This window comes from Antennarius striatus, chromosome 6 (assembly GCF_040054535.1).
Source record: "Antennarius striatus isolate MH-2024 chromosome 6, ASM4005453v1, whole genome shotgun sequence".
In the NCBI taxonomy this organism is placed as follows: Eukaryota; Metazoa; Chordata; class Actinopteri; order Lophiiformes; family Antennariidae; genus Antennarius; species Antennarius striatus.
The window spans coordinates 890803-905521 of NC_090781.1; the positions used below are offsets into that span (position 1 = coordinate 890803).

A 14719-nucleotide genomic window follows, 5' to 3' on the forward strand; every position below is an offset into this window, starting at 1 on the left:
AGAAGGTCAATGAAAGATATTATCAATACTTGTTAGTAGTCTTAGACTTTTGTTCCCTCTGACCAGCAGGAATAACCAGCGATGATGTAAATGTGTTTTCACCTCGCTTGATGTTTTATGTCTTTTTAGATTGAAATGAAAAATCATGTTGTTGAATTAAATAAACTAAACCCTGACATACCAATGGTGTTGGTGGTGGTCAGAGTTCAAATGTCTTCTAGTCTCAGTAAACTACCAGTAAACACTGAGTAATATTTAGTCTGACTGTATCTTCAGAGTGAATGAAGTTTTCAATGGTTGAATCTCACATTCATTCCTGCATAAAGTAGGACAGAAATAAAGAGAGTTCAGCTCCAGCTGCTGGCTTTAGTGGGTTTTTGGAGGGAAACTGAACACAAGATTTTGCCCTCAGAATGCAGGACAACAACCCCGTTTTCTAAAACATTTCCTGGGGGAGGCCCCCCGGACCCCCCACAACAAGCGTTGGTCGTCCGCACACTGCGCCACCGTCTTGGACACAGAGTGTGGTTTCTGTAGCTATCTCAGTTCTTTTACACTGGGCCAGGTCACACCAGCTCCTGGTGCAACAGATTAGAAACACTGAGGTCAAAAGAAACCGCAGAAATAAGATCAAAGAAGGAAAGAGAATTTTAGAATCTTCTTTGAGTGAATAATTTCTCATTTCTGTTGTGAAAACACAAAGAAATAGTTTGTGTCTCGAGGTCGAATCGAGCAGACACCAGCCAAAACAACATTTCCTGAACAGATTTGCACTATTCTCTCATTTTAGAGCTGCAGATAAAAAATAAAGGTTTACACATTTTTGCGAGTCGTGTGGCTTTTTCCTCGACTTAAATCTGATTGGCTAGTTGCCCACGGCCCCGTTCTAAAAGGTGCACCACTGCTGGTCGTGTTGAAGCACCAGAGTCTGTAGAGGTGAGCCCCCCTGACCTGACGGCTGACGCGTCTCAGCGCTGCGTGCAGCGGGAGCGGCTGGACGTGGGTTTAAAACACGCCGGTAGGATGAGCTCAGGACGCTGGGCTGTCAGCGTTCTGCTGTTCTGCTGAGTCGTGTGAAAGCAGTTGGTCTTTAAGGTGACGGTGTGAGACGAGTTCAACGCCATCCATGTGAAATGAAGTGTGCAGCTGGAGCGTCACGTGGGGGCTGACTGAGTCCTGACGGCCCGGTGTCGTGTCTCTGAAATCAGCCCAGACAGGGACGGGTGGGGCCCAGGCTCTGAGCCAATAGGAAAGCTTGTACCACCTCCTGGGTCTGCTGGGGGGTGGTGTTGACGTCCTCCAGGGCGTCGGCCACAGCAAACTGCCGGTCCCTCAGCCGGTTCCAGTTGGACAGGACGTTGTGGTACTCGAACACCTTCTCGTAGTTCCCCACCGAGTTGTAGAGTTTGATCAGGCCCCGGTAGTCGTACTCCAGCCCGCTGTAGCCCTCCCCAAACAGCTTCTTACCTGTGAGCACACAAAACACACAACAGGTTCACACTTACCCAGGAGCCCTGGGGGTTAGTCTGATGGGGACATCACACAGATTGGGGGGGTCTTTAAACCTTCTGAAACACAGTCTGGTGCCTTTACATGGAATCAGGGTCAGCTGTGAACCAGGAGCGTGGAGCTGAACGCCGTCTAACCTGATGGGTGTTCTGGGGGAGGGGCCAGAGCACCATCCTGTGTAACGTAACGCTTCAAACACTCATCAGCATCTTGGATAACCACAAAGCATCTCCTTTACTCCCCAAGAATTACCATGGTAACCATAAGGATGTCCAGTAACCAGGTGAAGTCAGGGGAACTAGTCGCTGTAAACCCTGATGAGCTGGCGTCTCATCTGGGGTGTACCCTGTCTCTCACAACACCTGTGAGCTGTCCTATCAATCAGCAGCTGAAGACGAGGCGATGCAGTACCATCCACCCCCACCCCCAGGACTGACCGATGGCGATGGAGCGCAGGTAGAGCCTCTCGGCGTCTTCATACTGGTTCATGTCGTAGTTGTAGAGGGAGGCCAGGTGGCCCACAGACAGGGCCACCTCGTAGTCCTCGTGGCCCAGCAGCTGCTCCTTGATCTGGATGGCTTTAATGTGCATCTCCTCCGCCTCCTGCACACACACACACACACACACACACACGCACGCACGCACACGCACGCACGCACACACACACACACACACACGGATCACATGAAGGCAGAACACGCTGTTAGCTTTGCAGATCTGCAATTCCTTTGGTAGAGTCACAAAGGTCAGCTAACTGGTGTTTAGAGGGTTTCAGTCCACCTACATGGAGAACTAGACCGTCACTAAAAACAGAAAAAATACAGAGCATTAACGTACACTGACCCCTCGTTCCTCGTGGTTAATGTGTTCCAGGAACCACACGCAATTAATGAAATTCCGAGATAAAGCTACGAACTATTTATCTTATTATTTACAGTAATTTAACCCTTTCTGAACCCCCCCATACTGATATTAAACCACCTATCTGTGTTACCTTTAAAACAGACTGTTTAAAGCACTTTAGTGTCTCACGGAAGTCTGTGACTCACAGAATGTAGCGCACTTCTGTCAGCCAATAGAATGCGAGTACGGTATCATGTGACTGCCTACTAAAAATCCACAATGAGGTGACGCCATGCGTGGGATTACTGGTCTGTATTACAAGTTCTAGAAAGTCACTATTAGTGCAGCAACTACATGAAGACCTTCAGTGTCAGTCCTGCACCAGGAGCACCAGAGTCAGGGTCAGGAGAACCACAACAGAGATCCTAAGTCCTCCTTCAGGTGAAAGTCAACTTTGACCCGAACCCCCAACTCAAATCTGTAACCTAACAGATTTTAATGAGCTGTAAAAACAATGATTCAAAGTAAAACAAAAGGTTATAAATGTTTGGCCTGATGGTGATCAATCTAAAATAAAAGGATTCAACACAAATTAAATTGTGGGGGAGGAAAGGACCTTCCAGGGAGGATGTATTGTTGGAGATGACCCTCAGTGTCTCCTGACACGTTCAGCTTCTGTTTTAGACCTTCTGTGGGGCCACAGCTGTGGCAGCAGCCTGGAGGAACACGGTGGATCAACTCACTGACTGTTACCAGCTCACACGTCACACCCGCTGGGGGTGGGGGCAGATGGACTTCCCAGCAAGCCGTTACTGTTTGAGATTCCAGAGCGCGCGCACACACACACACACACACACACACACACACACACACACACACACACACACACACACACACACACACACACACACACACACACACACACACACACACACACACACACACACACACACACACACACACACACACACACACACACACACACACACACACACACACACACACACACACACACACACACACACACACACACACACACACACACACACACACACACACACACACACACACACACACACACACACACACACACACACACACACACACACACACACACACACACACACACACACACACACACACACACACACACACACACACACACACACACACACACACACACACACACACACACACACACACACACACACACACACACACACACACACACACACACACACACACACACACACACACACACACACACACACACACACACACACACACACACACACACACACACACACACACACACACACACACACACACACACACACACACACACACACACACACACACACACACACACACACACACACACACACACACACACACACACACACACACACACACACACACACACACACACACACACACACACACACACACACACACACACACTTCATCCTTCTGGGTTGGTGCTGATGTACACCCCAGGCTGAAAACACTGGATCCTGAAATACTGGTCCACCTTGGTTTACTTTAATAAAAGTATTTCAGGTCTGTGACCTCTGAACAACAGTTGTGTGAAATGGGTCACTATTATTTACACAAACAGGGATTATGTGTTAGAATGTCATTCATTCGTGTTTGTGCTGAAACAATATTCACAATTCTTGTTTCCACTCAGACTGAGTTCCAGCTCTAAAACAGTTTTATCAGTCGGTCAGTTTTTCCGGCTGTTTCCCACTGAGAGCTGAATCCAAACCGAGTAACTCTCATCAGAGTCCATCCTGCTCCAATCAGTCCAACACAAACCCTGGAGCTCCAACCAGGAACATCAGGAACACCCTGAGTGAATGTCTGGAATCACACCCACTGACTACAAACCGCGGTTTCTATGGTGACCGAGCAGCTTAGACGTGGGGCGGTGCTTTACGGGACGACCCACGCATCCAGACCAATTAGAGCTCTGCAGTGTTTTCACATCACTTCCTGGGACTGTTGGCAACCCTAACAGTAGGTAGCAGGTTCTGGTAGTGAATGGATCACCACCAGCTGAGTCCAGCATGCACACACACGCACACGCACACACGCACACGCACACACGCACACACACACACACACACACACACACGCACACACACACCTTGAACTTCCTCATGGACTGGTACAGTCGTCCCAGGTTGCCGTAGTGTTTGGCCGTCTGCACGTTGAACTCTCCGAAGGCTTTCTTGGCCAGCTGCAGTGAGGAGAGGTGCAGGTCGTGGGCCTCCTGCAGGAGGCGCTCTTCTGTCTCCTTATTGTGGCAGTCGATGGCGATTTCCTCTAAAATCAGAGCTGAGGGGATGAAGAAGCATCAGAGCGTCACACATCAGAACATGACGGTCGCCCCACAGGTCAAACAGAGGTCTGCCCCAGTAGCATGATGGGAAATAATCAACAGAAATATACTTAAACTAAAATATGTCACTAACATAAAAACAACAGCCAACAGAAGGACCGGGTAGAAACAGGCATCAAGTGATTTCTGTATAAAAATGTGTATTATAACTGCTTCCATACAAAGAATCTTTTTCTCTGTCAAATAACTGCTTTAACAGAGTTCATGTAATAAATGTTAAAAAATTTATATTAAAAACCTGATTTCTGTACAGTAATTACTTCAAGGTTAAAATTAAAGAACAAATACATCTCCTCAGCAGAGGAGTCAGGGGGCCTTTAGATCCAGCCCTCCTCTGGAGCCGGGTTGAGATCCCAACCCAAACCCCCAAACAGGAAAAACTGTTTTAATGGAAAACTGGTTTTAATGCTGAGAGCAGCTTCAAGGACTGACCTTTGACCCTCTTGGAGGAGGCCAGCAGCAGATGGTCCTCAGGCAGGATGTGGGTTATGATGTCAATGGCACGTTCTGCATGAAACCTGAGGGACACACACAGCTGATACACACACTCCTACTGCACAGCTGATACACACATTTGACTGCTCAGCTGATTTGGATCAGTAAAAATTTTACAAACAACAAAAGAAAACACCTCCTAAACACACACACACACAATTCTCTTCTCCTCATTCTAGCGTCTATGACGGCGTCTAAAACGAGATACTGTCCGTACATCCTCAGGTATGGCAGCACGAGTCACAGGCTGGAGCTTCATCCCCAGAGGAACTCATGACACAACGTGTGTGTAGCTTGTGTTGTACTCACAGAGCATTGTCAAACTTCCCAGAGCTGTACTGGTGCACGTAGGAGGAGTAGGCCAGGTCCTCGTGAGCCGTGGCAACGTGGATGTTCTTGCCCCCAAACACGGACTGTCGGATATCCAACGCTGTCTGGAAACAAAAGGAGATTTAACAAGAAAACCCCACGACGACAGACATGAAGACACTCCTGCTCAGTCCACTTACCTGGTAAATCGCAACTGACTGGCAAATGTTATCTACATTTAATAAGTAAAACCCATAATCTAGCAACGTGTCTGAGTACTTGGGATGCTTGTGTCCAAAATGTTCTCTGTTGGACAAAAAAACAACAGGATTCAGATTTGATGACAACAACAGGAACCCGACAGGAGTTTGTCTGAGAGACGGCGGCGTACCTCGCTAGAAACACGGCGTGTTTGATCAGCTGCTCTGCTTTTCTGAACTCTCGTTTCACCACACAGGCCTGCAGCAAAAGCACAAGTCAACAACCGCGTCAGCTAAAGGGTTAACAGCCAGCACGACTGCCGTGAGCTCTTCCTCGTGAATGAACAGTTCACCTTGGAGGCTTGTCGGAGAACATCAACCACCACTTTGACAGGCAGCCCTGGAGTGATTTCCTTCATGGCCTCTATACACCACCGGTACGCCTGGAAACAGGAAAACATCATGAGTTAAGACCTCATACTTGTGTTTCAGCAGCAGTGAAACGTGCAAAGTGGTGGAACACACTAGTGACATAACAGAAGAAACAGCCTTTGATTGGTCACAGGCGCTCAGACGTTCTTACCTCATCGTAGTGGCTTTTGGCAAAGAGCAAGGCACACAGCTCGCCGTACAGCGCCGCCTTGTTGGCCTGGTGGCCGTGTTTGGCTAGTCTGTCCATGTACGACTGAGCCAGCTTGAAGGTCTCCTCCCCCAGGTGGTATTTACAGTTACCGTTACGCACATGAAGCAGCCTGGGGAGGCAACAGAGGGGAAGTTAAGCAGATGTGATGGGTGTGAACATGAATCTGGACAGAAACTGCCTCTCTGGTTCTTATGAACTGAACTCCTGTCAGAGATGTTTGTCTCCTGGTTCCTCTAGCTCAGTGTTTGAGCCACACCACAGGTACGCTTCGTGACATCACTAATATTTTGGAAGCCAACTGGAAGCTTATCACAAAAAGAGACTGAACTTCACAGTGAGGCATCACGTGTCTAGCAGTTACACTCTGACACAAACATTTGATGTTCTGGAATCAGAGTTCATTTTATCCCAAGAAACTAGTGCATCCTGGGATGCGCTTCAAAAAAAAAGTGTGCATCCCAACATGACGTTTATGCCTCCCCAAAGTAATAACAGCATCTACGGTAGAAGCATAGACAAGGATTGAGTTTTGCCAATAAAATAATAAAAGTAAAAAGAAAAAAAAAAGAGTAAAAATTAATATTATTTTTATCAAAATATTAATGCCTGATAGTCATTGAAAAAACTTTTTGAAATATAAGACATAATAGTTTGTTTTGTTTGTTTTTTTGCTTTCCCTCAATAGTTTTCTTTGCCTTTAATTCATATTTTCTCCTGTGGACACTGAACCAAGCTGACAGAACCTTCACACACATTTAGTAATATCTGTAGTAATATCTATAGTATTATCTGTACTATTATCTATAGTATTATCTGCCGTAACATCTGCTGTGACATCTGCCGTGACATCTGTACCAACATCTGTAGCAACATCTGTAGTAACATCTGTATTAATACCTGTAGTAACATCTGTAGTAATACCTGTAGTAACATCTGTAGTAATATCTGTAGTAATATCTGTAGTAATATCTGTAGTAATATCTGTAGTAATATCTGTCTGTTTCTTCATTAACTTGATTGTTTTTTATTCATCGTCTCTTGCTTTTTCTCCCACTTTTGCATCTTTTTCAGAGGCATGGTGATAATCATTCATTCATTCATTCATTCATTCATCTTCAAACCTGCTTAATCCACAAACGCAGGTCGCGGGGGAGCCGGTCAATCAACCTTTATTTGTATAGAACTTAATCACAGCAGACGTTCCAAAGCGCTTTAACAGACAAACCCAACAGGACTCTTCTTGTTGCAGAGTTAAAAACAGCAGACGTCGTGTTGCTGATTGGTTTTAATAAGGTAGAATCACACAGGTGAGTCTCGTGAAGAGAAACTGGCACGGGAAACTCACGGGAGATCAAAACATAACGGAAATTTCCGGGGTTGAGATTTAAGTGGAGAAATAGAAAAACATTTTTGTTGAATGGAAGTGCATCTAAAGCTAGTGTCCCAGGAATGCACGCTGTCTGACAATCGTGTGTCCCCGTCAGAAAATGTGCGTCAAAGACAAAAGGACGCTTGCGAACGAGAAATGCTATTTTAACATTCTTACTTTTGTTTTGATCAGAATTACATTGAACGGGAAAAGTTGTGAGTTGTGCTGGAACTGGCTGTGAAAGGAGTTCTTGGTGAGTGAAGGTCTATAACACACTGACCTGACACAGCACTCCACCGCCCTGAAGCAGTGGAGGACCTCACTGTGGAGTGTGCACAGCTGCAGGCACGACAGAAACACCTTCTCTGCATCCCCGTACCAGCCGGCGTCAGACAGGAAGCCCCCTACAACCAGAACACACCACCGTCACGCATCAACTATAGACACCGACAATAAACTACCAATGGGACTGCAGTACATAAACCTCAGCCAGGACTCTAGTTTCATTTAAATCACACAAGCTAAAGCCCAATCATGTAGATAATATCACAGCTTTAAGGACAATCTGTCAAGCAGCTTACGTTTCATTGGCAAAGTGGTCGTAAAAATCTGAACATGTTACAGAAAAGCTGCTCAAACAGACGCACTTCAAATATGATGTGTCCTTGTACTTTTCCAATTATTCAACCCTGTTCTGTGGTTACTCATCACGTTTGTGATTAGTGAAAATGGTTCAATGAGGCTGGATGCAGTGCTGACTGAATGAAAACCCTTCCTGGACCTGGCCGGTCCTCCTTCTGTTGCTTCAGGTTTGTGTCGGCTTTAACAAGCTGGCTTCAGACATTTAAAGGTCAATTCAATGACCTTTAAACCTACTGTTAAATGAAATCCTTACATAAAAATGTAGCATTTAAAATATGGGGAGCTTTACTTATTATTTTATTTTATATAATTTAATATAAAATCTCTGGTTAATCACACATGCATATGCAGTGTGTACAAGCCCTGTAACGCACACACAAGGGGCTGGTGGGCATGCAGTGGGGGGGGGGGTAAAGTGGGGGGCAGCTCCTACGTGGCGTGCCCTTAATGAGCAACTAGCAAAGGGAACAGCGCCTTGCTCAAGGGCGCCTCGGCAGTGCTCGCTGGGTGGGAGCAGGAATTGAACCGCCAGTCTTGTGATCATTGGACGACCCACCCTACTAACTGAGCCACTGCCCCCCCCCCCATTTTATAAAGCAAAAATGATCAGATCTGTCAAGTAGAAGAGAAACCTCTGCTGATCACACAGGATGTGTACATTTTTAAAGCATCTACATGAAATTGGTTTGCAAGAGAAAACAAATATGGAAGCACAACCCCCCCACACCCCACCCCCACCATTTACCCAGCACAAAGCCAAACTGGATGGCCTTCTCTTTGACGTGGGCATCAGACTCTGCGATGTAGGAGCAGCGGCGGCTGAAGGAGTTCGCCAAAACGGAGGCCACTTTCACACCGTGATCCATCAGGGCCTGGAAGCAGTGATGTAGGAGGTGTCTGTGGGGGGGGGGGGACGGAATCACGTGTCAGTGGAAGGCACAGAGTCATGACCAGTCATTCATTAACGCATTGATTGTGTGAGCATTCAGACATCTGTGGTACAGACACCACAATCTCCAGGTCAATCAGTCAATTACGGTGTGAACCGATCTGTTGTAACCAAGTAATAGAATAGAACCCCAGATGAACGTCAAGAACAGCATCCTGTACTTCAGTACAGTTTAACCTAAGGGTGCCTGATTTAACTCCTAACCAACTCTGTTCTTCTGTTCACTGCTTTCCTTCTCTGGATGAACTTCATCTTAGCTGAGACAAGCAGAAGTTCAGGTGGTGACAGAGTTTGATAAGAACCTTAAACTGATAGAACTGAGAAGACCTGACTCAACAGGAGTCAGCAGGAGAGGGAGTGGAACACCAACTAAAGACATCCCTCAGAGCAGAGGAACAGAGAAAAACACCTCATTAAGGTTAAAGAGATGCGCTGGACCAGACTGGTACAGACCTGACACGACCTCAAGACCTACACAAAAATACTAAGTCTACGACTCTGTTCCGACATGAGGTTAGTCTGTAGAAGCGTTCATTCAGTCAGCTGATCTGTGTGGGTGGGGTGAGGTTTCAGGTGAGGCTTTATCACATGGTGTTCTCACCTTTTGTCTGAGGCCCGCAGCACTTTAGCAAACACCTCCAGCTCACAGAACTCCCCCCCCAGCTGGCAGAGCCGGCCCTGCTGGTAGAGCTGAGACACACAGGAGGGAGGGAAACACACAATCATACAGATGTCAATGCGTTCATTAGTAGCACCACTTCCAGCCTGGAGATAATCAGTACTGTAGGTCAGTGACCGTCAGGAGGAGACGGGGGGGTCAGCAGAGGGTTCATCACGTCTGTAACACCACGCTCCCATTGTGCTCATGTTCAAACACACTGTTTAAATGCTGTCGCTTTGACAGGAGTTGAAACAAAAGCAGTTTGCTGATGTCTAGCCTGTCATCAAAAAGCTCTGAGCTGCAGCTGTTACATTCAGTGGCCCTGGTGGTGGGGGGTCCATGGGGGACAATGAGTCTCAGCTGCCTCTGTTCCACTGTAATTATTTGAGAATCCCTTCGTCTGCTCCAACGGGTGGACTAAATGATTTTACAGACATGGGTACAAAGCATATTTCTGATGGTTTTTGAGGATAACTGTTGTTTACACCGGACTGTGGTGTGAACAACAGTTTGCAGACAGTTGTTTACTGCAGACACACGGAGGACGAACGTACCGGCTCTCGGAAATATGGGAAATTCTCCCTTGTCCTATGATTCACCTTCCTCTATTCCATGACACTAAATTCCATGATTAGAAGCCTGTCACTGACACTCCATCAGACGGTCCCCAGCACTCCCCATTGAAAAAGGTAATAGTCATCCCTCGCTTATTCACGCTTCAAGAAACACAGCTTCACTACATCGCAGATTTCTAAAATGATATATTTATATTATATATTGTTCTCCATGAGATCTAACTTTCATCTCATCGAGGACAGAGAGACAAGGAGCAGGTGTCTCCCATGAGCTGTAGTCATGTGATAACGTACGCGCATGCTATTGGCTGACAGCATCCTTGTGTGAGTGCTGCGTTCAGAGACTCACTGTTGCTTCTACAAGTTTACTAACACCTTAACCATGAGTAAGGATCACTGTACATGTCATTGTCAGGCAGAGAGATAACCTTTTACATCTGAACCAAACTGATATTTTCATGGTGTTGTGTGAAGCCTGTGCCTGTTTTGTAGGTAGTTAACTGCTAGCGAGGGGAGTTTTAGGGTTAGGTGGTGAGATACTATAAAAATATGATCTGCACGTCTGTTGACGTTCCCTATTTTCACAGGAAAATGTTCTGTTTTTTCTGAGGTGTACTGTTTAACGTAATTTTTTCCTTGTTAGTGGGCACAATGATGCTGAAGAAGCGAATTCTGAGTCAATCAATTTTTGTTATTAATATTAATCTATTAACATTTTAATGCCACTAACATTTGTCAAACAAGTTGGCATAGTGACAACAAAGGTCTGGGAAAGGCACGTCACACGGTGAGAGGACATCGTCCATCATCCTGTATGGATCTCAGAAGGCTCACACATTCATGTCACCATCATCATCATCATGTTTCGTGTGCTGCGTTCATGAGCGCCGTACATCCAGGATTCCAAATGACCAGAGAAGGTTCACAACAGTATGAGATCTTCATGTTTTAATGAGGGTTGGGATTCCTCTGAATTTTGACTGAATCTTTGCGTTGAAATAACTTTAAAATTTAAAATCTGATTTCATGTACATTAATGTATTTAAGGTTAAAGTACAAGGAATAAATATACCCCCTTAGCGGGACAGAAACTACTGCTCTGGTCAAACAACCTGCTGCAGGTCGGTCAAAAGATGTCCCCATTACAACTGTCTGCTATTAGACATTTATCATATAAACATCAATGACTGAATCTGAAGCAGACTAAGACAGACAAGGAAACCTTCAGAACCTTTGTTCATGGGGACAATCTCCTGTAGAATGGTTTCAATGGAGGCACAACATGACGTTTGGTATCTTGTGATCAGGTTGAGTATTGATTTATAGGTTCTTCCAGCTTGAACGGACAATCTTGTATCTTGTCAATGAAATCACCTGTGCCTGACAGTTTATAGCAAGTTGGTAAAGTATAGCCATTCGGCTGTCTCGCTATTGATAAGACAACTGTCATTTAGTTTTCATTTAACTGACTGCTGACTACCAAAAGTGAAACTTAAATTGAGAGCGAGTGAAAGGAACCAATGGGTTGAATCAAAAGTAATCTGAAATCAATCCCAGTTTCAGAATTTTTTTTTGGTTGTGAAAGCATGACTGAAATACTACTTACAACTTTAATTTATGCATGAAGAATTATAGGGCTGCATGATTTACCATTATAAAGTTGAAAACTCAATTTACACATAGGGTCTGAAACTAACACCCGTTAAGAACCAATAGCAGGTTACATTTTTGTTTAGCAGTGAATCATGGAGGTTATCTGTCACACTAGTGGGTAAACGTCATCCCGTAGACACTTTAGATACACACACACACACACACACACACACACACACACACACACACACACACACACACACAACTGGAAAAAATCTGTGACCATGAGTTTAAACATTGTCACCACTTCTGTATGTCAGCCTTCAGAGTTCAGGGAGTATGATCCCACGAAAGCCGTGGTGTTGTAGTCCCAGGGTTCTGTCAGAAGACAGACTGACTGTAGCACCAGGGTTCTGTCAGAAGACAGACTGACTGTAGCCTGACTGTTGAATAATCTAATGTCTAACCTATCAAAACGAGTTGAAGGAGGGACAGAGGGTCATGGACCAGACGTTCAGTCTGCTCCTCATCCAACCCAACAAACACAACCGCTGAGTGCATCCTCCCAGCCTCAAGTTTCACTGTACTCCCTCAATAACCTGTGTGTGTGTGTGTGTGTGTGTGTGTGTGTGTGTGTGTGTGTGTGTGTGTGTGTGTGTTCTTCAAAGGGATGCAAATAAAGTTTAGCAATCGTAATTCAGGATTTCACACGCCTGAAGACGTTCTAAAGAGGGTCTGCTGGGATTATCTAGACGACAGGGTCAGGTGTGGTGTCTCCTGGTGTAGATGTTTAGATGGTCCAAATGTCTTCACAAGTTCACGACTGTTTGACACATCCAGGAGAGTGTGTGAGATAACTGTAAGGCGTGACCCAAAACATTTTAATTTAAACAGGATTCCTTTAGAATTCCCTCAACTTTCCACTCACCTGTGCTCACACCGGGAAATCCCGACTTCAGTTTTATGTTAGCCTGGATGAGTTAAACTATTATACGTCATCACCGCCTGACAGATTAACCAGCAGCTCGCTAACGTTAGCATCAGGCTTAGCGTCAGCGCTAGCATCAGCGTTAGCGTCAGTTTCTGCGCTAGTATCAGCGTTAGCGTCAGCATCAGCGCTAGCATCAGCGTTAGCATCAGCGTTAGCGTCAGTTTCTGCGCTAGCATCAGCGTTAGCGTCAGCATCAGCGCTAGCATCAGCGTTAGCGTCAGTTTCTGCGCTAGCATTAGCGTTAGCGTCAGTTTCTGCGCTAGCATCAGCGGTAGCGTCAGTTTCTGCGCTAGCATCAGCTTTAGCGTCAGCATCAGCGCTAGCATCAGCGTTAGCATCAGCGTTAGCGTCAGCATCAGCGTTAGCATCAGCGTTAGCGTCAGCATCAGCGCTAGCATCAGTGTTAGCATCAGCGTTAGCGTCAGCATCAGCGTAAGCTAGCGGCTGACTCCACGAACGGGTCCAGACGGCGGCTAACAGCGGTAGCCGCGGCTCTCTCACCTTATAGTACACATCGAACTGGATGTTTTCCGGCAGCGAGCGGATGTCCCTCCTGGAGCGGCTGTAGTTGTCCACCACCGCAGAGATAGCGGTGTTGTACAGTGTTTCTGGGATCCATTCGAGCTCCACGGCGGCCATGTTGTTTTCCCTCTCCAGAAGCCCAGGGCTCCAGCAGCTCCAGCCCTCCCCGCTACTGCCCGCGTTCGCTGCCTCCCCGCGATGAAAGCGCCTGCTCCGCGGCTCCACACACCATAAAGATGACGGGGCTCCGGCTCCACGGCCGCTCGATGTCCGCCGCAGCTCCACTACAGCCCAGCCGCTGTCGCGTCAGTTGTCTTCATCTCCGGTCCCTCCGACCCCACAGCGGTGCGGCGCCCCCGTCCCGACGCAGCCATTGGCTGCCTGGCGCAATGACGTCACGGGGAGCGATGCGGAGAGAAGCGCTTTAGTGAACAAAACTGTATTATACTGTGTGAAACACGGTGGGCACGTTTGACCGACCAGTCTATGGCCTCTAAACACCGCAAAGTGTTACAAAGAGATAGATGATTTAAAGTCTCTCTCACCCGGAGCCAGGCTGAGGGGGCCGGGGGGGCAGCCACCAGGATGAATACACTGTCTCCGGCCGCCAACCCGGAGCCACAGGAGGACACGGAGGACAGAGGGACAGAGGGACAGAGGGACAGAGGGATTAAGGTGAACACTGGAGGGGCCAGGGAGACAGCTGCCAGGGTGGTGGGAGAGTCTCTGCTGGAGAAGGACGAGGAGGAGGATGATGTTGTGACAGACAAGGAATTATTAAGATGGCTCTTAATAAAGCTGCACGTAGGATGATTGTTTCCCTATTGTCTCATTCCCAGGCTTCAGCTGGAAGTTAATAGCTATAAAACTATTTTCCTTACGCTTTTTTCTGCACTATAACTTTCATCCTCACCTACAGTATATACTGTATTTGATTAAGCTCATTTGAGAAGTCTCACGCTGTCACCAACTCCACCCACTACCTGTCAATCAAGCGCCCAACCAATCACAGCG

The 14719-nt window shown here is 46.7% G+C and overlaps 1 protein-coding gene across 1 annotated transcript; it reads right to left on the reverse strand.

Moving 5' to 3' along the window:
• Positions 1-352: 352 nt before the first annotated feature.
• Positions 353-14079, reverse strand: appbp2 (amyloid beta precursor protein (cytoplasmic tail) binding protein 2). The gene is made up of 13 exons (XM_068317806.1): positions 13685-14079; positions 9965-10053; positions 9160-9311; positions 8053-8176; positions 6344-6512; positions 6114-6203; positions 5952-6019; positions 5761-5866; positions 5561-5685; positions 5189-5274; positions 4502-4692; positions 1947-2112; positions 353-1467 (listed from the first exon to the last, which is right to left on the reverse strand). The coding sequence occupies exons 1-13, from the start codon at positions 13820-13822 to the stop codon at positions 1205-1207; spliced, it is 1767 nt and encodes a 588-aa protein (XP_068173907.1). The 5' UTR covers positions 13823-14079; the 3' UTR covers positions 353-1204.
• Between the last annotated feature and the right edge of the window lie 640 nt (positions 14080-14719).